This window comes from Melanerpes formicivorus, unplaced genomic scaffold, assembly GCF_026170545.1.
Source record: "Melanerpes formicivorus ecotype bairdi unplaced genomic scaffold, bMelFor1.0.p_v2 SCAF_3, whole genome shotgun sequence".
NCBI lineage: Eukaryota > Metazoa > Chordata > Aves > Piciformes > Picidae > Melanerpes > Melanerpes formicivorus.
In genome coordinates, this window is record NW_027142355.1 from 36,292,140 (window position 1) to 36,318,535 (window position 26,396).

General features: G+C 40.0%; 1 protein-coding gene across 4 annotated transcripts in view; it reads left to right on the forward strand.

Moving 5' to 3' along the window:
• SLC16A7 (solute carrier family 16 member 7) overlaps positions 1-26,396 on the forward strand; it is an 89,176-nt gene that overhangs the window by 57,358 nt on the left and 5,422 nt on the right. For all 4 annotated transcript variants that reach the window (XM_068170385.1, XM_068170376.1, XM_068170386.1 and 1 more), the window contains exon 3: positions 23,711-23,854. In XM_068170385.1, coding sequence (XP_068026486.1) covers positions 23,711-23,854 — 144 coding nt within the window. The remainder of the gene's footprint in view (positions 1-23,710; positions 23,855-26,396) is intronic.

Genomic DNA, 26,396 nt, shown 5'->3' on the forward strand with positions numbered 1-26,396 from the left:
TCTGCATAATAGGGTAGTATTAAAGAAAGCATGAAGTTTTGTGTTTAGCATGGTAATTTTTTATGTATCATTTCAACCTATCTAAGTTTTGTCACGTGAATGACCCTGGCCTCTTCAGCAGTCAGGGAAGAGAAGTAGGTGTCTACAAAGAGGAAATCAGGTTACCTGAGTTGCTTTCTCTAAATACCTGGTTTTCTCCTCTGACTATAAAAATGAAGCTGCAGACAGCATAGCATTGCTTAAGCACCTCAGATAAATAATTTTCAGCTAATGGGATGGAAAAATGCATCCTCTTTTCAAATACTGGCAGAGACAGAGACCTTATCAAAACACCTTGACAAGAGGTACCAAAATCAACCAAAATTTGCTGTTCAGCTATTTTGATCCCATTTTTTTAATACACAAGTACAAAATCATAATTTTTTCATATATAAGTATAGAATCATAAAGAATTTTGTAGAACCAGCAACAGCAGCTAAATGCCTCACAAAATTCACAAGGTGATGTAAGTTGAACGCTGTCACGAGTGAATTAAAAGAGCAGGTGTATCTCGTCACATTCAGGTCCTTTCTAATGTAGTTGCTTTGTAAGGATGGATCAGCATTTGCACTGTGAAGTGTACATGCTCTGACTCATGAACTGGAATGGCTCTGACTTCTGAACTGGACACCTTTTTTGCTAGATTTTCTAATTGGAGCTAAATTTTCTAGCAGCAAATTTGCTGTGTAGTGCAGGCGCTGTTCTTTTTGTTTGAATCTTTGAATAACATTTCATTTATGTCCTTTCTGGCACCTCAAAATTCACTGAGGTTTTATTGACCACACAGATGTAAAACACAGGACATTTAGCTGTGGTCATTTTTAGCTTGAATGTGCACAGCTTTTCATGAAAAATACAAAGCATCTAATACTTCTCTGCCTTTTCTCTAATTCTTCTCTTCTGCATACCAGCACACTAACTTCACCTGTACATTCACATTAAAAATTACAAAATGGTTTACTATCCAGCCTCCTGTCACCTACCCCAGCCACTATGAAGATCATCAGCTCAGGAACAGTAAGCAAAGTTGTTTGGATATCTTGTTACAGGCTTGTGGCTTTAAAATGCTGAGAGTGACGACCCTGCCTAATATAAACACTCTTTGAAGCCATAGCTTCTCTGGAACAACTTCCTAAAAAATAGGCCATTTAGACAATCACTGGCAGAATATGAAATAGAGATCAGGAAAAACATTGTTTTTACTCCATTGTTTTTACTGTCTGATAGTGGCCTGATTTCTTAGCATTTGATGTGCTGTAGTGTGAGGTGCACGTTCAGACCGTGAGTACAAGGTGTATTGTTTACTACGAAGTGTGGTGTGTACATTTGAGATGAACACTCTTCATCATATTACTAATTAAGGTAACTTGAAAACACCTAAGATCTGTCATCCTCATTAGAGCTTAGCATTCAACCTATTAATCATCACAGTGGGGTCAGTGAGTAAGTTAGAGTCTGTGTGACACTCTTTGCTTTGGAGGCTGCAGCCTCTTGCAGTAATTAGCTGGCATCTGTGTTTCAGTAAAAAGATATTAACTTAACTTTCAATGCCTGAGAAAAAAAAAGACACAAAAAAACCCTAATAAAAGGCATCCAGTAAGGAGCTAAAAGAATGTTAATTATGTTTATCACTTACTTCATACTTAGAATAAATGGCATTAAATTATAGCAGACCATCTGGCAATCCATATGGTCTCCTGCAGTCTTGGTTAATTCCAGCAAATAGGTCAAGCACAGCATTCACCCTGTTAGGAAAGCACTAAGCAGAGGTGACAAATCTGATAAATCAATATGAAACTCTTTTCCTCTCTCAATCTGGCATAATGTGCACCTTTGCACATGTTTTTGTTGGGTTTTGGTCTTGTTTGTTAACTGTCCTTTGTCGCCATATCTACTGGATGTTTGTAAGGGTTTACTAAAAAGCTGTCACAGAAAGCAGGATCCTGTGATGTAATCAAGGTTTCAGGTGTTGCAAAGCCTCTACTTTTCAGCACATGCTTGAAAAAAGCATCCTCGGGAGAAGAGCCATAGTTCAGTCTCCATGGCAACTCCTTCTGCCTCTCTGGAGCAGAGACTGTCAATTGCATTAAATTAAGGGTGATAGTTTTGTGATGGACTCCTACACCCAGGGAACTGTGACTGCGACCAACAAACTTGTTACTGTAGGAGAGAAGCTGGGATAAAATGGAATTAGGTGAGTTATCCTGACATGGGAACTTGTGTTTCTGCATACATGTGAAAGCAAATGGATATAAAAATAGGTATGCACGTTTGGACACATTCCTGTGCAACTTCTCTAGGTGTGCCTGCATTAGCAGGGGCATTGAACCAGATGATCTCCAGAGGTCCCTTCCAACCCCTACCATTCTGTAATTCTGTGATTCTGTATTCTAAGATACATAGACTATATATTTATTCATATGGAGACATATTTTTGCTGCAACACACATAGGAATTAAAGGATTCAAAATAAAACAACACGTCAAATACGTTTGACCTCAAGTTCTCTCAGTTCCTTCTTTTTCCAAACTTCTTCTTTCACTTTGTGCAGCATTAACAGCCAAAGGTGATTAGAGGGCTGCTTATCAGAGCTCGATCTGTTTCCACTGAAAATGTTTTCATTACTTTCAGTGTAGGTTTGATAGGAGCCTTAGTGGTAGCTATGAAAACCATGTGACAGGTCTGGTGATTTGAGACACAGCTGACCTTGACTTTTAGATTTCCTTAGAGAAAAAGCAGTTGCCTTACTCGCTTGCCTTTAACTCTTTTTCTGTCATTTTTCCGAGGACACTCCCCCTGTGTTTTTGGTTTGGTTTGTTTGTCTGTTTGCTGGGATTTTGTTTGTTTGATTTTGTTTTTGTTTGTTGTTTGGTTTGGGTTTATTGTTTGTGTGTGTGTTGGGTTGGTTGGTTGGTTGGTTGTTTTGTATTTTTTTCCAAAGATATCTTTTTTGGGTGTGATATTGAGTTATAGAGACTAGCTTGATAGCTGATAAATTCCTCAAGCCTTACCCAGCTGCGAAATGTTGGACAGTCTTACTGGTCTGAAGTTCAAAAACACAAAGGTCCACTGAAACAAAAAGGTTGATAGAGATTCTCTTTACAAGTAAGTAATTTTAGAAGCACCTTTGGCCATTGCCATTTTGCAAAACACGTTTGTACCTTAGACATGCAGCATTTTTAATAGCTTACTCTCACTTCTTCTGTGTGTTTTAAAGTTGTTGGAGTTTGAGGTTAAGTATTTCCAAACAGTAGCAAACGCTTCAAGGATTTTTCAGGTGACAACACGACGCTGGCTTATAGGCGAGTTCTCACTTTGACTTTGTCAAATATTAATTTGGAAAATAGCATCTCATATGGTATGTTCAAAATATTTGTGATTTCGTCTCAGTGGGTGTTTTGGTGCTATTGCTGTGAAGATGAAATGGCGTGCACAGTGGAGATGACAGTTGCGAAATCCATGTAACACAAACAACAGATGGCTATGGATTTTTACTTTTTGGACAGGACCTGGAATCCTACACTTTTCTTCCTTATGGTAACATTTTCTTACTTTGGTTTGACAAATACTAGCACAAGGTGTTCAGTGGCCGTGGATAAGGAGATTGAGAAGCTTTCTTAAATTGACCTATGTCCTTTGATGTCAGGGACAAGCGTTTTTCTCCATCGGAATATGCAAAGTGTTGAATTTTAATAACCTCATTTAGAGTGTCCTTGAAAGCCGAACTTATCAACTTCCTGAATGCCTCGTGGGCATGAGGGAATACTGCACGTTTAGCCTAAAATATATGTAAAACATCCATGTCAAGTTAATTTGAGACTTGCAGATAAAGGAAAAGAAGTCATAATGAGATGACACAAGAACAGAGAATGGAGATAAGTACAAAAAGAGAGGTATCAAGGGTAACAAAAATATTATGCAGTAGTTCAATTTAAACAAAAAGATGACCTGAATGTTAAGGAAGCCTCTGCAGGGCAATACAGCCACTTCTCATATTTCTTGGAAGGTTCTGAGTTTCAGCAAAACGGTAGCTTGTAGGGCAGTGTTCTTCAGTAGCAATGTCTGGTTTAAACATAGAATTTCCCTAATGTTCAGAAAACACTCTTTAAAGTGGTCATGGGAAGAAAGATGAAATAAGGTAGATCTGTTGTAGATTATTTGCATATTTTACATTCTTCTCTGCAATTTGTTATGTTTGACTGACCAGATAAGCTCTAATTGTTGAATGTGCAATGCCTCTTGGGGGTTCATTTTGTCAGCTTTTTGTGAAACGTAGTTCTTACTGGAATCTACCAAGCCACACTCAAGAAGCCAGTCTCAGTGTTAAGGACAAGCTGCCACTAAGGAGAGTTTGTCTTTTATTGTACACTTGTGTGAATTTTGAATAACTGTCAGACAGATGTTACAAGACAAAGAATTCCCAGTGTGCTTCTACCAAGCTCCTTCTGTATCCAAACCATAAGTTATAAGATTTGATGCATATCATAGAAATCTTTGTGTAACTTAATTTAAACCCTTTACTAAAACAGTTCTCACTTACATAGAAGTAAACAACGTGGATTGCATAATGAACATTTGTTAAGCATTCCTTTCCTGTCTAAAACTTTGTATTTGTCTTGATCTTCATTTGGTTTTATAGCCAGGGATTTCTGTAAGTAATCAATATTGAAAGCTTTTTTATCTACAAAGAAGATTTTTTTTCCCTTTCCCACTTATTTTCAAGCAAAGGGTCAAAGTCGAACAATAATAAACACCACGCATCATAAGATACATTTTCTAAGGGGCTAAAACTGAGTTTGTTTAAGAAAGGTATCAAGGGACAAACTTAAGCCTTTGATATGTTCATTGAGGTTGCAAAACTTTGACAAAGGAATGTGTGTACCAACAACGTTGGATTGGTTCCCATATGGTTTTTCATATCATTGGATCATACAATGGTTGTATTTGTGATGTGTGTCGGGTAATTCAAAGGTAACGAAACAATGGTCTAGCACAACTGATAGATATTTGAGCAGATACCAGAGAAGTACTGTGGGGAAGGAAAAGTCTGTGTATACCATTGTAATCACTCCACCACTTCAAATGGAATAATAAACCCAGCACTTTACAAAGAACTTATTATAGAATTTTATTTGTCCATTGTTTTAGAATGCCTAAGAACTATTCCCATGTTTATTTTGAAGGGTATATTCAAGGGAAACAGAGTTGTACTGATATGTTTAGAAGATTTTTTTTTAAGCAAGTATCAAATGGCAACAGCTGAGTTTGTAAAGATATGTAAATCTATAGTCATTAAAAGAGGTAAGCAGGCCAGGGGTTTAGTGAGGGGTTTATACTGATGCCAGGGGAACTACAAAAGGCAGAGATTTAGGTGGTTTAAAATAGTCTTTTGTGATTACTTTGAACACTCTTTTAACTAATTAATTAATTAAATTTGAAGATTTTTGTAGTGATCACATATGACATGGAGTAGATAAATATATGTGCCATACAAAGAGTATTTTGCTCAGTGAGAACTTCTGCATTTAATGGAGTTATTCTATTAAGATTACATATGTCAAAGATCCCAAACAATTGCATCTTTATTAGGAGGTGGTAGAAGCCCCATCCCTGGATGTTTTTAAGGCCAGGCTGGATGTAGCTCTGGGCAACTTGATCTAGTGGAAAATGTCCCTGCCCATGGCAAGGGGGTTGGAGCCAGATGATCCTTGGGGTCCCTTCCAACCCTGCCAATTCTGTGACCCTGTGAGCTGAATAGTCAGTTTTGATAAACACTTTTTTACTGTCATAGAAAGTTACAGAAAAGAAATTTAAGAAGAAACAGTTTGAAACCCCCTACAAAGCCCCTCTTTCCTATGGAATGGACTTACATAAGGTCTACACTTTCCAGAATGTGATGGGGCAATTTATCTCAAAGCAAGGCCAAATACGTGTTATGTGACTGCACAGACAATAATAAGCAACACAGTTCAGCAATCGGTCTTTTACTAAATCAACAAACAGTAGCACATGGCAGTGATTCTCTTGTCTTTCCTGCAGCACTATAGCTTATACCTGTGCAAAGAGTGTGCAAGGTTATATAACCCATTGCCACTGTGATTTAGAAGCTTTTCATATTTGCTTACTCAAATGTAAACAGTAACCTGAGCACAAAGTGCAAAGCACTTGACCCCGTGCTCAGAGAAATGGAGCTGAAGTGGCATATAGGATTAAGACAAGAACAAATTCGTATCATAGGATTTCTTCTGGATCATTTCTTCTGATGTTAAAAAAAAATAAATTTGCTTGACAAGGTGTTCAGCTGTGCATATTGCCTAGATCAGTCAACTTTTTAACCAATTGCTTTGCAGTAAGATGCATTAAAACTTAAAAAGAAATATAGCTCCTCCTGTGGGAAGAATTTAATTCTTTCATCAGTAAACCTCAGTAATGCTCTTGTAGACACACATGTTAAATCCCTGCAGAAGCAGAGATATTTCTTGGGGTTGTATTAATATCTTCTGGCTGAAAAATCTCAACAATTTAAGTTGAAAGGTGGCTCCAGGAGTGCATGATATTTAGGCAGCATCTGTAATACAAATAATGAGAAGCCTTTATTTTAATGGGCACTAATTTATTTTGAATTTATGATGCTTAGAAGTAAGCTGCTTGACATTACTCAGTGGAGAATAAGGTTTCTGCCCATGATCAATCCTTTTGTTTGTTCACCCCAGTTAAGAAAGTACACCTGGTTCTAAAGTCACACAAATACTATTTTCAAGTGCAGTCAGATGGCACCTGGCCACCAAGCCACTTCATGTTGTTTTTTTGCAGCCTAGCTCCAATTTTCCCTTTTCATATGAGCAGACCTGGTTGAAACTTACCCCCAGCCTTTCACCCCCTGCCATTTTCAGATGACCATGTATATGGAGATGTAACCTCTGTTGTTTCCTCTCTAGTACAGGCGAGCTACAAATGCCACAATCTTTGTTCAACTCAATCATAATCTATTCCTTTTCCTCTACATAAATCCCAGGTTTCCTCCCCTTGGTCATATTTTATGAAATACTGTTATGATAGGGCAAGGCATGCTTTCTCCCCTCGTTGAAGCAAGTCATCATGGTTCAGTTTTAAACATTCCTTTCTCTTCTCTCTGCATGGCTGATTGGTTTTCTGGTGGTTACATGTTTTAAATGAAAACTGTGGACTGTAAAGATGAACCTGTTCCCTCCCCGGGAGAAGGTAGAGTCACCATCACCGGAAGTGTTTAAAAAAAGACTGGAGGAAGCGAATAGAATAGAATAGAATAGAATAGAATAGAATAGAATAGAATAGAACCGAACAAACCAGGTTGGAAGAGACCTTCAAGATCATCACGTCCAACCTATCATCCAACACCACCCAATCAACTAACCCATGTAACCAAGCACCCTGTCAAGTCTCCTCCTGAACACCTCCAGTGATGGCGATTCCACCACCTCCCCAGGCAGCCCATTCCAATGGGCAATCACTCTCTCTGTGTAAAACTTCCTCCTGACCTCCAGCCTGAACTTCCCCTGGCGCAGCCTGAGACTGTGTCCTCTTGTTCTGGTACTGGCTGCCTGGGAGAAGAGACCAACCTCTACCCTTCAGGTAGTTGTAGAGAGCAATAAGGTCACCCCTGAGTCTTCTTCTCTCCAGGCTAAGCAGCCCCAGCTCCCTCAGTCTCTCCTCATAGGGCTTGTGCTCCAAGCCCCTCACCAACTTCGTTGCCCTTCTCTGGACTTAGTTGCCATGGTCTAGTTTATTAGATGGTGTTGGTTGATAGGTTGGATTTGATGATCTTGAAGCTATTTTCCAACCCGGTTAATTCTGTATTCTGTTTAAAGATTTGAGGTTGTCACTTTTGGGTGAAATATTGAATATTATTAAATAGTTCATTCTGATGTTATAGCAGATGAAACAATGGAACATAGCCATGTGACCATTTGAGGCTGTGCCTTTAAGAAAGGGACACTATGGCTGAATGTTTATAAACAAAGAACAGGTCTAAACTAATTTCATTGGTGGATTGGTAGAATGCAGCTTTAAGTTTTGAGTCCAGCTGAGACTTTCCTCAGTGTGCACTTTCCCTCCTCCTTTTTTTGCAGCTTGTGGCTTCTAGGCTCTCTGCCAGACTGGCCTTGGACTGATAAGTGTGAGGCCTGCAAACCTACTAACACTTTGCTCTAATTTATAACTGCTTTTAATTAACAACTGCTCCTTTCTTCTCTTTCTAACCCTCTCTGGGTAAAAAGGGGAGAGAAGGGGGCACAGGGGGGGAACCCTCCTCCAGCAGGGGGAGGGGAATTTCATTCCTGTGTTATTTTGCTGTATATTTCTGTGTATATATTGTAAATACTGTAAATTGTATATATATATACCCTGCAGCCCCTAAAACCGCTTGTAAATACAGCGTTCCTTTGCTCATCCAGCTGTGGTTAGCTGTGGTTTCTTTCATTTTTTTATTTTCCTCTATTTGTGGGGGGGAGAAGGCTGGGCCTTCCTCTCAAACCCATGACAAGCCATCTGTGTTTTGAAAATAATGACACATTTAAATTGGTTGATTGCAGTCCATGGAAAGTGTATTTGTTGATCCAGTCAACAAAAGAAGTGGTGTGTGACTATACATAGGAAAGACAAAACATCAAAATTTGGAATACCCATCAGAAAAAGCTTTTGTTCTGTGTGGATGGAAATCTGAAAGTGTCAACTTGATGACAAATTCGACTCCAGTCACAAGAAGTGTGTGATTCGGTTATAAGAGTATGCATTAGATAGTGCTGGACGATAGGTTGGACACAATGATCTCAAAGGTCTCTTCCACCCTGGTCTGGTCTATTCTATTCTATTCTATTCTATTCTATTCTATTCTATTCTATTCTATTCTGTGATAAACTGACACCTGCTCAGATAATGTGTGTATTAGATAAAAAGTATCTGATTTCTCTTTCAGTTCTGTTGGATACAGTGTTCTTCTCAGGCATGTGTATATTGCTGTAAAAGACTAGGGAGAGGCAAGGGAAAAAGAATGAGGAGAGAAGAGATTAGACCTAATTTTTAAAATTACTGGTTAATAAGTAAATATTTTCCTGAAGATTATTATTGTTTTTTTTAAAGCAGTTAAATATGGATTGTGTATGGTTTAGGCAAGAAAATTTCCCAATCTGAAACTGGGATGCTTTCAGAATTCTGGACTTGTTCGCTTGTCTTGAAAGGTTCTGCTTCCTCCAGGTTGTAATAAAGGCTACTGATTCAGGCACAGCTGAAACAAAGAAATGCATTGGTAAAAACCCAAGCACATGACTCTTGTTGCTGTTGTTGATCAAGATGATAATCTCTTGATAAATGTTGCCTTTTTGTTATTCTAGCTTTGATTGATGTTTTGCTTCATGTTTCTAGCCATTTAACAGTTTGTGTTGCTTTCAGTTTTCTTGACCTGGAAGGCAAAATATTCAGGGTTACCTTTGCATATCATTCTATAATTAAACAGGTTTTCTCAATATATGTTTTAATTTTTCACTTGTCTGAAAACAAAACCAAAAAACACAGTGAAAAACCCCTCAAGAGTCACACTTTCAATTGAAAACTGAGTGTAATTGTGTCTCACTTACACCCCACCCGAGTTTCTCAGTCACCTCTGTTGCAAAATACTGGGAAAAATGCTACTTCTGTACCTGGTATGATCCTACTAATACACTACCACTGTCTTCACTTGCACTCTAAATACTTTAGCTGCCAGAACCTAATGAGATTGCTCCGCTTCCATTTTTTATTATGTCTTTGAAACACAAACTAATTTCTTTAACTCTCCTCTTTTCTTATTCCTTTTCCCTTCCCCTTCCTCTTCCTTCTCCTCTCTTCTCCCTCCCTTTCCCCATTCCCACAGTATGTTGTGAGCTAAGAGTTATTCACATATATTTACCTTACACACTTTTTCAGGCATGATCTAAATTACAGGGTTTTAAAGGAATTTGGGAAGTTCCCAATCTCTACATTCTGACTGTTACCACTGGAAGTCACCATATGCATTTTACTGGATATTAGTAAAAATACAAATATGTCCCTCCCTGGAGATACTTAAAACCTGCCTGGATGTGTTCCTATATATGCTCTGGTGTAGGTGATCGTGATCTGGCCGGGGAGTTGGACTACATAATCTTTTGAGGTCCCTTCCCAGCCCCTAATGCAATTCTGTGAGATTATAAGTAAAACACTGACAAAATGACACTTGAGAAAGATTTTCCTATAAAGTACATTATAAGCTTAACAATACATATGTGTTAATTAGCAAATGTATTTGAACATAATCTTACTATGTTACAATGACATAAACGTGAAGACTTCTCAGGACACTTCAAGTTATAAATACATCCAGATTTATGTTTCTCATTATGTATATTCTGAATATGTAGATGAGATTTAATGATCCACTCAAGATCCATAATTCACAGTTAAGTGGTCCATGGGAAAAAAATCATAGGTAGTAGATTAAGTGTTTTCAATTCAATGTCTAATTATACTGTGCACACTTGAAACCAGAAAAGGATATAGGAGCAACTAGGAAGAAGCATGTATATAGTTTCAATCTGAAATTACATATTATTGGCTGTAACAATATAGAAGGAAAAATTTCCAAGTTGAGATAGTTATGATATTAACCCAGAAACATAACAAACAAAAAGAAAAGGACATGTGCTGGGTGAAATTAGGACATTGTATGATCAGTAATGTGATGGGCAATTTGTAGAAGACAGATACCCAAATGACAATATTAGAATAAACTTTATTAGAATAAACCAAACCAGGTTGGAAGAGACCTTCAAGATCATCGTGTCCAACCCATCAACCAATCCAACCCACCCAAACAGCTAACCCATGGCACCAAGTACCCCATCAAGTCTCCTCCTGAACACCTTCAATGACGGCGACTCCACCACCTCCCCGGGCAGCCCATTCCATAGCGCAATCACTCTCTCTGTATAGAACTTCTTCCTAACATCCAACCTGAACTTCCCCTGGCGCAGCCTGAGACTGTGTCCTCTTGTTCTGGTACTGGGTGCCTGGGAGAAGAGACCATCATCTGCCTGTCTACAACCTCCCTTCAGGTAGTTGTAGAGAGTGATAAGGTCACCCCTGAGTCTCCTCTTCTCCAGGCTGAGCAACCCCAGCTCCCTCAGTCTTTCCTCATAGGGCTTGTGTTCCAAACCCCTCACCAACTTTGTTGCTCTTCTCTGGACTCGTTCCAGCCAGTCAACATCCTTCCTAAAGTGAGGGGCCCAGAACTGGACACAGTACTTGAGGTGTGGCCTAACCAGTAACTGAAGTTGGCTGAATTTTTCACTGCAAATGTACTATTTGAAAAACATGTAATGATTTGAGTTGCAGAGAATACACCTAAGACCTAGTAAATTGCCTGTGCAAGGTCTTCTGAAAGTTTGTGCTATGACTTTTTGCTTTCTGTGATGGATGCTAGACTATTGTTCTGCATCCAGTACAAAGAGTCAGAGATAAAGAAATCATGAACGGTAATAGGAAGTAATAAACAGGAAGTGGAGAGTAATGAGCATTCATGTATATTGTGTTCACATGTGCATACATAGATTTGTAGAAGACAGTCATTCCTGAAAGAGGAGGAAAGAAAAAAGGGAAATGTTTGTAACTAGCTATTAACATGGTGTAGGAAAATGCCTATGAAGAATTAAATATTTGGAAGCACTGGGTTTTTTGCTTGTTTGTTTTTTCTTCCTAGCAATGAGATTTGGGATTAGCAACATATCTCATTTTCAAATTGCTTTAATTGTACTTGTGACAATGGTGTACTGTAATCCCTGTCTTTATTTTCATTTTTATGATCTTCAACAATACAGAAAATCACCTTCCCTTTTGTAGTAGCAGAGCACACAGAATTAGTGTTGCAATCTGATTCACACAGATAGCAAGCTGTAAAAACAAGTTTTATAGTTAAAAAATGTACTCTGCTTTGGCAGGGTACAAAACATTAAACACTAAGTCTTCCTCAGTTACAAATTTTCAAGTTCTTTAAACTTGCAAGAGTGAGTTTGGAAGATTCCAGGTGAAAAATTAGGGACAATGTTTTTAAAGTGGAGCAGGGTAGATTTAGATTGGACAAAAGGAGGAAATTCACAGAATCACAGAAAACATCCAGTTGGAAGAGACCTCAAAGATCATCCAATCCAACCTTTGACTCCACACTGGAATGCAACGCTAAACCATGTCCCTAAGTACCAGGTCCACACACTGCTTAAATATCTCTAGGGATGGCAACTCTACCGCTGCCCTGGGTAGACCATTCCAATGTCTGATAACCTTCTCTATGAAGAAGTATCTCCTAGCATCCGGCCTGAACCTCCCCTGTCACAGCTTGAAACTATTTCCCCCAGGCCTGTCACTTGCCACCAAGGAGACGAGGCTAGCTCCATCCTCACTCCAAACTCTCAGTTCTTCATGAGTGGTATAATACTGGAAGAGGCTGCTCAGGGATGTGGTTGAGGCCCTGTCCGTGGAGAAATTCAAGATCAGACTTGATGTGACCCTGTGCAGCTTGATCTAGTTGGAGGTGTCCCTGCTCACTCCAGGGGGAGTTGGACAAGATGTCCTTTCCAACCCGATACAGTCTGTGCATCTGTGAAAAATACTTATAAATGGAGTACATTATGTCAGGAAAAAAACCCAACTCATTTATATCATTAGGAGTCAAGTAATCAGGTGAGGGAAAATAATGGAATTCTGGGGAGGGGGTTTCTTGTGTGTGTGATTGTATGGACATGTGTAGTCTCTGTATCTGGACATAACAGGTTTTAGTAAGATTACACATGAGATATAAAAACTAGTAGAAATACTGGATAGCTACAAATGGACCTCTAGTTTCCAGTTAGAGTTAATTTTCCTTTGTTCCCTGAAAGCAGCCATGTTAGATAGGATTTATTTTAACCTTTCCAGAAATGTGGTGCTTCTTTCAGTACAAATCCTCAAATGTGAATCTTGCCACATTGAACCAAGGCTTTCTCTTGCAACCATCAACAAAGAAAGAAGGAGCAGCCACTGAGATAAATGGCTAATACTGCAGGGATGAAACCTCTGGAAGAAAACAACAAAAGATTTTTCTGAAAGACTGTTTGCAATGCACATATCATGTGCTGATGTTATTTTGAGCTATCCCCATTACAGAGGCATGCAGGCCACTTTGTGAAAACATGTGCCTGGTGTCATAATGCCTCTATTTATATGCTTGTCTTCTTATAGGTTATTTGCTTCCATCTTGTCATTAGGCTGTTCCATCCTTTCTTATTTCTTGGTTTTTTTCCCCACCTTTTCCAGGCTGAAAGTCTAGTTTTTAAAAATACCTGTGTACAGGCTTCACTTCAACCAGTGATACTGAAGGTAAAAGGAATAACAAACATATGGAAAGTTTAAAAAAGTGCTTAAATGTTTCAAATGTTTTGCTGCATCTTGACTTCACATCACAATAAATGCATCAAGGTGAAATTTGGACTCTTAATTTTGGGACAGAATTTTTGGTTTTAGTTGGTGACCATACATGTGTCTGAAAATTGCTGAGTGTTTAGCAGCTCAGAGAAATACACCAATTTCTTATTAAATATTACAAAGTTTCATATTGGTAGTTTCAAAAGAAACGTCGTAAGTCATCTTCAAAGTCTTCCACTTTATGATCAAGTGTTCTAGCCTTTCATAAAAAAAATGATGTAGCAGAGCATGCAAATGATAATTAATATAAACCATTGATATGTGTCCATGTAAATAATAATCATGGCTACTCCTTGATTTAAAAATGGGCAATTTTCCAACTTTGTAAAATTAGAATCGAGTAGAGTACAGTACAGTAGAGTAGAGTAGAGTAGAATAGAATAGAATAGCATAGAATAGAATAGACCAGGCCAGACCAGGTTGGAAGAGACCTTCAAGATCATTGCATCCAACACCATCTAATCAATTAAACCATGGCACCAAGCACCCCATCAAGTCTCCTCCTAAACACCCCCAATGATGGTGACTCCACCACCTCCCCAGGCAGCCCATTCTAATGGGCAATCACTCTCTCTGTAAAGAATTTTTCCTAACATCCAGTCTAAACCTACTCTGGCTCTGCTTGAGACTGTGTCCTGTTGTTCTGGTGCTGGTTGCCTGGGAGAAGAGACCAGCCCTTGCCTGTCTACAACCTCCCTTCAGGTAGCTGTAGAGAGCAATAAGGTCTCCCCTGAGCCTCCTCTTCTCCCGGCTAAGCAACCCCAGCTCCCTCAGCCTCTCCTCATAGGCCTGTACTCCAAACGCCTCACCAGCTTTGTTGCCCTTCTCTGGACAAATTCCAGCAAGTCAACATCTTTCCTAAACTGTCCTGGTTTACAACAGCCTGCTCTCACAAGCAATTCCCCCACAAAAAGACTGGGAGGGAAGGAAAAGAAAAAACCCAACAAAACAAAACAAAAACTTTGGATGGTTAGACCACTTTGAACCACTCTTGCAACCTCACCCCCCCTCAGCCCACCCCAGGTGGTCAGGGAGAAAGAAGATCTGGAAGACAGATAAGAGAAACCCTTAGGAGTCAAGATAACCAATAAATGTAATGAAGTAATGCAAAATAATACAAAGGAGAATAGTTGTGTATGTAGCAGACAGGGAAGGAGACCACATGAGAAGCACATGCCATGAGCAAACCAAGGAATAAAGGGAAGCACCCTTCAGGACACAAGTGAGAATATATGCATTCAGGGTAATGACACTGAGGAAATGTAGTTAGAGGTGGGGAAGTGGTGAGCAAAGTATGATGGATGCTTGAATGTCTGACTGCTTGCTCCCCAGCATGCTGTACTTTCAGCTGCTGAGCTGTCTTAATTCATAGTTTAGTGACCCTAACTCAGTGTTAGCAGTTTATTTTTGGTGATATTTATTGCAAAACCCATCTTTTTTCTCTGTGCTTTCTGTCAGTGTTGCTATATTATCTGTCTTTATGGAATCTGTGCAGCCAGTTGTAAGCGTTATATGAGATGGAGAAAAAAACATACTGCCAAATACGTGGAGGAACTACAGAAAAAGCTATCCAATGATTGGTGAACTGTGCCACCCTAACTGCTGATACACAAGCATGAATCAGAAACAAAGGTTACCATTCAAAGAAATGTGATAAAGAATCTAAGATGTAACTGATTGCATGACTCTAATAAATTGATCAGTTGAGGTCTCTTCCAGCCTTGGTGATTTTGTGATTCTGTGAATAGTTCTTTGGGTTGTTTTCTGTCTGCCTCTCTTCTCAAGATAAGCAGTGTATTTTTAAAGTGTCTTCCAACTTAATGAACAGGTTTAAAATGCAACTAGAATCAATTTTAAGCTGGTTTTCTTCTGGGTGCCACAGGCAACGTTCCAGTAGGAGTACTGTCGACTCACTTAAAGCATTTGTGGTTGAAAAAGTTGTTTTCAAGTGAACGATAAGGCAAGGCATTAGTGATTCTTCGCTGAACAAAGCAAACCGGCTCCTGCAAGTAGATTTTGTGAAAAAAACAAAAGAGAGAGAAAGAGAGAAAGAGAAAAAGACAATGAAAAACGAAAAGGAAAAGATAAAAGAAAAAGCCTTCCAGGAAACAGAAATGAAAAGTAAAGGTGGACTGGAAAAATAGCCGCATTGACTCTGCCGAGCAGATGGCTGAATCTTGTGTTTAAATCACTTGACTTGACAGGTTGTAATCTACAATATTGCATTAGTGCAACTTGAAATATTATTATTGCATTTATTTTCAACTTCTTTCAGCAATTCACTTTATTTAAATAAATGTCATAGTGCTCAGAGTGAATCATTTCAGCTTGCTTTGGATCAATGACACTATGAGCGCTGTATGACATTATCAATATATCTTTGAAAAATTACTTTTATATCAGGAAGGTTAATCTCTAGTTCCATACTGAAAGTAATGAAAGTAGCAAGATAAAAAGCATAAACATGCTGTCTGTATGTGAAACAAATTGCAGATGTCAATGGTCTTTAATTACATTCCTGTATTATAGCAGTGAGAAATCAAAACAGGACGAATAAATTAAATACTAAAAGCTAGGTTATATGTTTTTAAAAGAAACTTTCATTCCTACAGTGAATACAAATGTAGAGCAGGCCCAAAGACATCCTCATTATGGATGTGGAACAAAATCAACAATTATGGCTGCTTCAAACTTCTACAAACTAAGCCCTATTATTGTAACCATTCTGACTGGCTATATTGCAGTTGAGATGCAGATCATCTTTTCATCCCTCAGAGAAAATCATGTCTATTTACAGGAGAACTGCCTAAAATAAAGGGATTGTTGGGGTTTCATGTTGGTAAGAAAGAAAAATGATGGAAAAGAGAGATAAAGGCAGCAGCAAGGTCACACATGTGGCTCAGTTGGTAGTGCATAAGACCCTTAATGGGAAGGTTGTGAGTTCAAGCCTGCAGTGGGCAGTAGTGTCCTCCCTACTCTAGTCATGAGGTCTGTGGTGACAGGTTGGACTCAATGATCCTCGAGGTCTCTCCCAACCTCAGTAATACTGAATACTGAATGTAAGAATTCTGCTGTCCTAGATTCTCTTCCTCCTATAAATTAATGGAATGTACCTTGTACATTTGGTCTTACAAATGTTACTCTTCCTGAGAGCTAAGCAAAATCCAGATATTTTGCCAAATAAATGTTTGTTTATTCTACGTCATGGACTTAAAACTGCTCTGCTTGTTTTACCTCATGATATTATGAAATGGAAATACTGTTACCTGGTCAGCATCCTTTAAGCTTTTACAGATACTAGGTACCACGTTGTTGCATTGTCTCCAGAGTCAGAACATTTTTGAAGAGTATATATTTTCTTAAGAGCAGAAAAATGCGAATAAATGGATGGATGTGATTATATGAATGTGTGCATAGCTCTGAAAACATTACTGTATACATACTGAGTGTCCAGAGAAGGGAGACAAAGCTGGTGAAGGGTCTAGAGAACAAGGAATGGCTGAGGGAACTGGAACTGTTTAGTCTAGAATACAGGAGGCTGAGGAGAGACCTCATTGTTCTCTACAAACACCTGAAATGAGGTTGTAGTGAGGTGGAGGTCAGTCTCTTCTCTCTAGTATCAGGTGATAGGACAAGAGGAAACAGCCTCAAGTTGTGCCAGGGGAGATTTAGATTGGACATTAGGAAAGAGTGGTTATGCATTGGAATATGCTACCCAGGAACGTGAGAGAGTCACTGTCCCTGGAGGTATTCAAGAAACATGTTCATATGGTTTAATGGCCATGGTGGTATAAGGTCAATGGTTGGGTTTGATGAACTTAGAGATCTTTTCCAACCAAAACAATTCTGTGAGTCTATGATTCTATATGAGAAAAAATGTTACATTTATAATGCAAAGTTTAAGCCCTCTATTCATTTCCACAAAAATATTAAGCAGTGCATTCCTTTAAAAAGGAAAAAAAACAACTTCAATGCTCAAGTTATATTTAAACAATATTAGCACAATAAGCATTTTGAAGGGTAAAACTTAACTTTTAAAACATCTGGGTTTAAAATCTATTACCAGTTGTGTAGGGTTTTTATTATTGCTTTTCTTTTACAGCAGTGTGGCTTAGCAGAAGAAAGATTTAAATGGTGATTAAACAGTTAAACTTGGAAGTGAGAGGAAACTGTGGAATATTGCTACCTTTGTTATAGGAAATAATTAAGCTCACTTGTAAGCAGTATGTTTCTTCCAAGAGGTCGTGGTATTCACTGAAGACCAGTGAAAGTAGCTTTGTCCTCCCATTTTGCACAAAACAGATGTGCAAGTGAATGTTCTGCTGAGCCATCAAAAGAGCATCTAAGTGTCACATTATTGTAGTCATTGTATAAACCGTTAGAAACTGGTCCCAGATGCATGAGCCAGTCTTTGCTCAGCTAGGTGAAATGACTTTTGCCATCTTTCCCTTGACACATGACAATTAATCTGAAAAGCTGCTGTTTTCCCTTATCTTCTAAAGCATTTGTTTCCTGCTGTACAGCCCTTCCTGAAACTGTGCTTATCCCTTCTCAAAGTCCGGTCAGTTGCCTCACGCAGAAAGATATAAACCAGAACTATAGCCAGGAGACTGTTAGCATATTATGATTATGATCTTAAATTTGGTTTGGGGAGTGTATAGTCTTTCATGGCTGATGGTTTGTAGGTGCTGAGGGACAGATCAGAGTAAATATTCTTGTGAGCTTCCTGACTTAGCATCTGTAATGTAGTTAGTTCAGGCTTCAGGAAAGTAGAGTTAGACATCCATCAGTCCTTTAGTGCATTGATGTGCATGAATGTATAGCATGATTTTGGTAGTATTACAGTACTTAAACAGCTTAATCATGCTCCTATTAAAAAGAAAAAGCAGGCAAGGAATATAGATACATGCTGGCATATGACTATTACTTAAATAATTACAGAAGCTGTTAATGTGAAATGACACTTGTACATGGCTATACAATGTATGATGACAGACAAATAGCTGGAATTTATGTGGATTCCTATATGTTAAGTTATGAATATGCATTATTTTATGAGAGTCCAAAGCCAAGTGCATACAGAGATGTCATAAGGAAATGTTTAACCTACTCACTGGATTGGAAAGGTTCATAGATAACTTAGGGATTAAGCTTAAACCAACTTTACAGCTATAGAAAAATTTGTATTTCCCACATGCCCAAATTTTAAATGAAAATGCTGGAACATACTAAAATGAAACCTGAAATTAAATGGAGCTATGGTGGTAAATACACATCATTAACATATGGAAAACACCCCAAAGAGAATATTATCCTTAAAGGAATTTTAAATTCATAATACATTCCAGATTCAGGTCACTTGAAAGTACAGAGCTCAGACCCATCAGACAGCTTTGTCTTTCCTCGGTTATCTTTATCCATTGCCTACATAAATTAATATATCCATATGTGATCTCAGCTAACAGATCTTGCAGGTGAGGCCAGCATTGCATGCTTTGGTCTGAAAAGCTGTAACTTACAGTCCTGGCTGAGCCACCACACTTACGATCTGCAGAGATGCAGCTTTCTTGGTTCTGTGTAAAATTATTTCCTTCGAAGGACAGGGAAGCTTGCCATTTCTGGACAGCCCCCAGAACCCACAACCAGCTAAACACTAAAAACAAACCTCTTCCCCAAGCCCCCAAACAAACAAGAATATGAAAAGGGTCCCCCCAGGACAACCCCAACACTCTAAGTCTCTTTTGATAGGAGAGGTGCTCCAGCCCTCTAATCATCATCCTGGACCTGCTTGAACAGGTCCTTCCCATGTTGAAGACTCCAGAGGTGGGCACAATACTCCAGGTGAAGTCTCACCAGAGCAGAGTAGACCTCTCTCAACCTGATGACCACACTTCTCTTGCTGTATCCCACGATATGCTTTGCTTTCAGGGCAGCAAGGACACACTGATGTCTCATGTCCAGCTTCTCATCCGCCAGTACCCCCAAGTCCTTTTCTGCTCTTGATCCCATCATCCCCCAGCCTGTATTAGTACCAAGGATTGCCCCAGCCCAGGTGAAGGACCTTGCACTTTGAACCTCATGATGTTCACCTGAACTGACCTGTCTAGATCCCTTTGAATGGTATCACATCCCTCACTCACGTCAACCACACCACTTGGCCTGGTGTCATCAGGAAAATTGCTGAGCATGCATTCAATCTCACAGTCTATATCATTGATGAAGATATTAAACAGCACTGACTCCTGAGAGACACCACTTGTCACCCATCTCCATCTGGATATCAAGCTCTTGACCACTACCTTTTGGATATGACCATCCAATCAATTCCTTATGCACTGAAGAGTGCACCTGTCAAATCTCTAGTTTAGAGAGAAGGATCTTGTGGGGGACGATGTCAAAGGCTTTACAGATGTCCAGGTAGATGACATCAGTTGGTCTTCCCTCGTCCATTTATGTAGTTACACCATCATAGAAAGCCACTAGATGGATCAGGCAGGACTTGCCCTTGGTGAAGCCATGCTGGCTGCCTCAAATATCTCCTTGTCCTCCATGTGCTTCAGCATAGCTTCTAAGAAGATCTATTCCATGATCACAGAGGGACATAGAGGTGAGGCTGACAGGTAGGTAGTTTTCAGGGTTCTCATTTCTACTCTTTTTAATCACAGTATCACAGTACATTAGAGGTTGGAAGGGACCTCAAGAGATCATCAGCTCCAATCCCCCTGCCAAAGCAGGACCAGTTAGGGTAGTCCACACAGGAATGCATCCAGGTGGGTTTTGAAAGTTTCCAGAGAAGGAGATTCGACAGCCTGGTCCAGTGCTCTGTCACCCTCACTGTAAGGAAGTTTCTCCTCATGTTGAGGTGGAATCTTCTATGTTCAATCTTGAACTCATTGTTTCTTGTCTCATTACTGTGCACCACAGAAAAGAACTTGTCTGCCTCCACTTGACACCCAACACTCAGATATTTATAGACATTGATCAGATCCCCTCTCAGTCTCTCTTCACATGTGAGATGCTTAAGTCCCCTAATCATCCTCATGGCTATCTGTTGGATCCTCTCCAGCAGTTCTGTCTTTCTTGAACTGGGGAGCCCAAAACTGGACTCAGTATTCCAGGTGTGGTCTCACCAGAGCAGAGTAGAGAGTAGAAGAACTTCCCTAGACCTGTTGGACATACTTTGCTTGATGCATCCCAGGATACCATTGGCTCTCTTGGCTGCAAGGGCACACTGTTGTTCCATGGAGAACTTGCTTCCCACCAGCACTCTAATGTCTTTCTTTGTGGAGCTGTTTTCCATCAGGGCAGCCCCTCACCTGTACTGGTGCCTGTTGTCATTCCTCCCCAGATGCAAGGCCCTATACTTGTTCTTATTCAACTTCATGAGGTTTGCTTGCACCCAGCTCTCCAGCCTGTCCAGATCTCATTTGATGTTTTCCTTCTTCCAGTCTCCAGGGACTTTGCCTTACTGCCAGGACTTTTCAAATATTATGGAGAGTGGCTTTGCAACTACATCAGATTCCTTCAGGACTCTGGGATGCATGTCATCAGGTCCCACAGATTTATGTATGTGAAGGTTCCTCGGGTGGTCCTGAACCTGATCTTTCTTTACAGTGGGAGAGATTTTACCCTCCTGGTCCTCTCTCAGTGGTCCATTGACTCAAGAAGGGTGAGGAGCAAGAAATAAATGTTAGGTATCTCATAATATAAGCTGTTGTTGTTATTTTAGTGCATGTATGCAATTTAAAGTCTTGTAATACATCTCTACGCTACTGTATATTGGGTGGGCCATTCCATGCTGTGGATGTTTAAGTCTTTTGGTTTCAATATACAGTTATGTTTAAGCTGCTGTTCATTGGGCAGCAGAATCTGATGTCCTTTGCTTATGTGTCTGTAAGCTGAGCCCTAATGCCTTCAGACTAAATCCTCACTCTGTTAATCCTCTACACCCTCACCTACCTTGAGCAGTATAGTTGCCTGTGCAAGAGGATAAATTGCTTTTACTGGTGAAAAGCTGACTATATTGGCGCAGTGTCTGTGCTGCCTGGACAGGGAGGCTGTAGTAGCTTTCCTAGACTCCTCAAGCCCCAGGCTATCTAATGAATGCACAAACTGTAAGATCTAAACATCATTCAAATCTTTGCTTTTCAGTGGAGTTAATTTCAAACTGACCTCTGGATTCACAAGCTACTATAAAAAGATGGGAAGATGCAGAGCAACACTGTTGTAGAAGCTTACTTTAGTTAGGAAGAAGCTGAAAAATGATCATTTGGCATGGGCTGAATACTTCTCTTGTTGATATGCAAGTAATAATTAACACTTACAGTGTATCCATAATAGCACTTTAATACTTTAAAGGTAATTCAGATTGGATGTTAGGAAGGAGTTCTTCACCATGAGGGTGGTGAGATCCTGGAGCAGGTTGCCCAGGGAGGTGGTAGAAGCCCCATCCCTGGAGGTTTTTCAGGCCAGGCTGGATGTGGCTCTGAGCAGCCTGATCTAGTGTGAGGGGTCCCTGCCCATGGCAGGGGGTTGGAAATAGATGATCTTTGAGGTCCCTTCCAACCCTAAGAATTCTATGATTCTGTGATTCTAATTCAAATGGTCATTCAAAATAACTTTGAAGGTGATTCAAAATAACACTCTATCTATGAAAATGCACTTTTGAATTTGTTGGACTTGACTTTTTCACATCATGGAGTTTCTGGCATTTATTCCTTTAAATATATATAAAAAGAGAGCCTTAAAACTGCAACCAGTACAGTCAGTGATTTGGCATTCCACATTATGCCAGGTGCCAGCTTTGTCCTGAGTTTGAAATTTGTGACTTTTTATTATGTTTTGGGATTTGATTTTTTTAATTATTATTAATTTTTTAATTGGACAAGTTTAGTTATTGCAAAAGCAAGACTTATTTGTAAGGGTTTAGGCCAAATATAGTGCAGTCAGATGGTATGCAAGTTTACCTAAAGAGTTTTGACAACCTCTTAACCTTGATATGTAGCACACCATCTATTCCAGTCATGGCTGTTTAAAAAACATATAATGCATGTCGTGCCAAATTGCACAGTAGCTGTTAGCTTAATGTGGACCTAAATACACCATAAAGTGAATTGCATTTCAAACTGAAAAATGGCCTTGTAGCAATATTTCTAAGTGTATATGTCTTTATGCTAAACCACATCTTGGATTTTGTCAGACAGCCTATAGTCATCTTACTGGCCATTAACATTCTTTTCTGTATCAGGTAAGGGAAAATGAGCCTCCATGGTCAGAGATTTACATTCTGATTTGACAGTATGTGTAAAACTGTGTGAAGTTTTAAGTAAGTGTTAAGTTACATGTCCAGAGAAGGGCAACAAGGCTGGTGAGAGGCCTTGAACACAAGCTCTATGAGGAGAGGCTGAGGGAGCTGGGATTGTTTAGCCTGGAGAAGAGGAGACTCAGAGGTGACCTCATTACCCTCTACAACTACCTGAAGGGTGGTTGTAGCCAGGAAGGGGTTGGTCTCTTCTCCCAGGCAACCAGCACCAGAACAAGGGGACGCAATCTCAAGCTGCGCCAGGGGAGGTTTAGGCTCGAAGCGAGGAGGAAGTTCTTCACTAAGAGAGTCATTCATCATTGGATCAGGCTGCCCAGGGAGGTGGTTGAGTCACTGTCCCTGGAGGCGTTCAAGAGGGGATTGGACGTGGCACTTGGTGCCATGGTCTAGTCATGGGGTCTGTGTTGATAGGTTGGACTTGATGATCCTCAAGGTCCTTTCCAACCTTGGTTATACTGTGATACTGTGATACTGTAAGGCTCCAGGATGTGCTACAGTGTTGGAGTCAGTTATTAATTTGTTTGCCTGAAGATTGCTCCTGCTCTGCGGAGTTTTGAAAACTTTCAAAACTTGCATTGACTGATCTCAGTATTGATTGCTTCTGAACTGTAACAATCCTTCTTGCTTGTCTGATGTCTTTAATATTTCTATCAATCTCTGTAACTGATCAATATTTATATTGTCACGGAGGCAATATATCCACAGCCAGACTTAGGTGTTTGCAAACTCAGAGTGTAGTAGAAATTGGTATAGAAAAAGCTCAGGTTTCTAACATGTCCTAAATGCAAAGACGTGTAATGGAGTTGTCTGTTACCTGTTAAGGTGTTTTCTTTCTACCAACAGGTCCTATAAGCAGCATTTTGGTGAACAAATATGGCAGCCGGCCTGTGATGATAGCAGGAGGTATCCTGTGTTCACTTGGAATGATTGCTTCTTCTTTCTGCAATAGCGTCTTGGAACTTTATATATGTATTGGTGTTGTTGGAGGTAAGAATCTTGTTTATAAGGCAATATTGGATTATATGATTTCTAACACTATGCTACCAATGAAGGTTCCTGATCAAGAATACACTGTGCAAGGCATTGTACAAATGCAAAGCAAGAAGGCAGCAAGATCTGTTCATTTCAGCTACCTGAACTATGAAATCCTTTAAATTATCTGGTATGATATTAACTTACTTCTTTTAGGATATCTTAGGAGCAACTGATTATTTTATTCAATAAATGTATGCATATACTGTTCCACACTGCACTGTAATTATGTTGCAAAAATTGATTGGCTCGTGACAGCGCTTATTACAGTTATTTATGTGGAATTTTGCATTCATTCTTTCAGCTTTCAATCATGTTGCACTTCACAAAAAAAATATGGCAGAGACTAGCAGAATTCTAGTAAAAATGCAAATGCTAGTACCAGCTTTCTGTAGGTTTGTACACACATATGCTGTCACAGAAGAATAGAAGAACTTCCAGTTCAACATGTTTCTGTTTAAAAATCCCCAGGGTCAATCCCCAAATAAAATTATTCCTATGTCATCAAAGGCCTGGGTGTTGCATAAGGCAATTAAGTAAGTTAAATAAACTCCTTACCAAAAGCTGTGGGAGTTTATTCTAAAAGATAAGGCAGGCAGATGAGGTGAAATATGAGGAGGTAATAAATTAGTCCAATAAACATGATAATACTTGTTCCTGTATTAAAGTTCATTTTATTGGGACTAAATGAGTCATAGAATTACAGAATTATAGAATTGTTTTGGTTAGAAAAGACCTCTAAAATCATTAAGTCCAACCATCAACCTAACACCACCGTGACCATTAAATTATGTCCCAAAGTTCCATGACCATGTGTTTCTTGAACACCTCCAGTGACAGTGAAACCACCACCTCTCTGGGTAACCTAATCTATTGCCTGACCACTCTTTCCATAAAGCAATTTTTCTTAATGTGCAGGCTAAACCCCTCAGCACAATTTCAGGCCATTTCCTCTGGAGAGAAGAGATTGACTCCCACCTCACTACAACCTCCTTTCAGGTAGCTGTAGAGAGCTGTGAGGTCTTCCCTCAGCTTCCTCTTCCACAGACTAAACAATCCCAGTTCCCTCAGCTGTTCTCTTGTTCTCGAGACCCGTCACCAGCTCTGTTGCCCTTCTCTGGATGTGCTCCAGCAACTTTCTTGTAGTCAGGGGCACAAAACTGAACACAGTATTCAAGGTACAGCCTCACCCGTGCCAAGTACAGGGGCACAGTCACTCCCCTATTTGTGCCAGCCACACTGTTCCTGATGCAGGTCAGGATACCGTTGCACATTGCTGGCTCACATTCAGATAGCTGTCAACTAACTCCTGCAGGTCCTTTTCCACCAGGCAACTTTCCAGCCACTCCTCCGCAAGCCTGTAGGGTTGCGTGGGGTTGCTGTGACCCAAGTGAAGGCTTTGTTAAACCTTATTCAGCTGACCTTGGCCTGTCAATCCAGCCTGTCCAGATCTCTTTTCAGAGCCTTCCTACCCTCAAGCAGGTCAACACTCCCACCCAATTTAGTGTCATCTGCGGATTTACTAAGGGCACATCCAATTCTCATATCCAGATCATTGATAAAGATGTTAAAGAGAGCTGGCCCCAATACTAAGCACTGGGGAACACCGCTTGTGACTGGCTACCAACTAGATTTAACTCCATTCACCACCACTCTTTGAACTCAGCCATCCAGACAGTTCTTAACCCAGTGAATTGTCCACTCATCCAAGCCGTAAGCACTTTATCCTGGAGAGTACTGTGGGAAACAGTGTCAAGGGCCTTACTAAAGTCCTTTGCTTCATCCACTAAGCGGGTCACCTTGCCATAGGAGGAGGTCATGTTTGTAAAGCAGGACCTGCCCCTCAGGAACCCATGGTGACTGGGCCTATTCATCAGGCAGTGCATGCACGTGCTGCATAATGGCACTCAGGATGACCTGCTCCATGGCCTTCTCCAGCACCAAGGTAAGACTGACAGGTCTGTAGTTCCCTGGATTCTCCTTCCAACCCTTCTTGTAGATGGTCGTCACATTTGCCAATCTCCCTACTTATCCAGGACTGCTGGTAAATGATGGAAAGTGTCTTGGTGAGCACTTCTGCCAGCATCCTCATTACCCTTGTGTGTATGCCATCTGGCCCCTTATAGACACATTTGTGTAAGGGGAGCAGCAGGTCGCTAACCATTTCCTCTTGGACTATGGTGGCTTCATCCTACTCCCCATCCCTATCTTCCAGCTCCTGGGGCTGGGTGTCTAGTGAACAACTGCTCCTACTAATAAAGGCTGAGGCAAAAAAGGTATTAAGTACCTCAGCCTTTTCCTCATACTTGACCACTGTTCCCCCTGAATCCAACAAAGGACAGAGTCTCTCCTTAGTCCTGCTTTTGTCACTAATTTATTTTTTGAAGCATTTCCTGTTCATTTTAAGAGCTGAGGCCAAATTAGTTTCCACTTGGGATTTGGCTTCCTAATTTTCTCCCTGCATAGTCTCATGACAATCTTGCAATCCTCCTGAGTG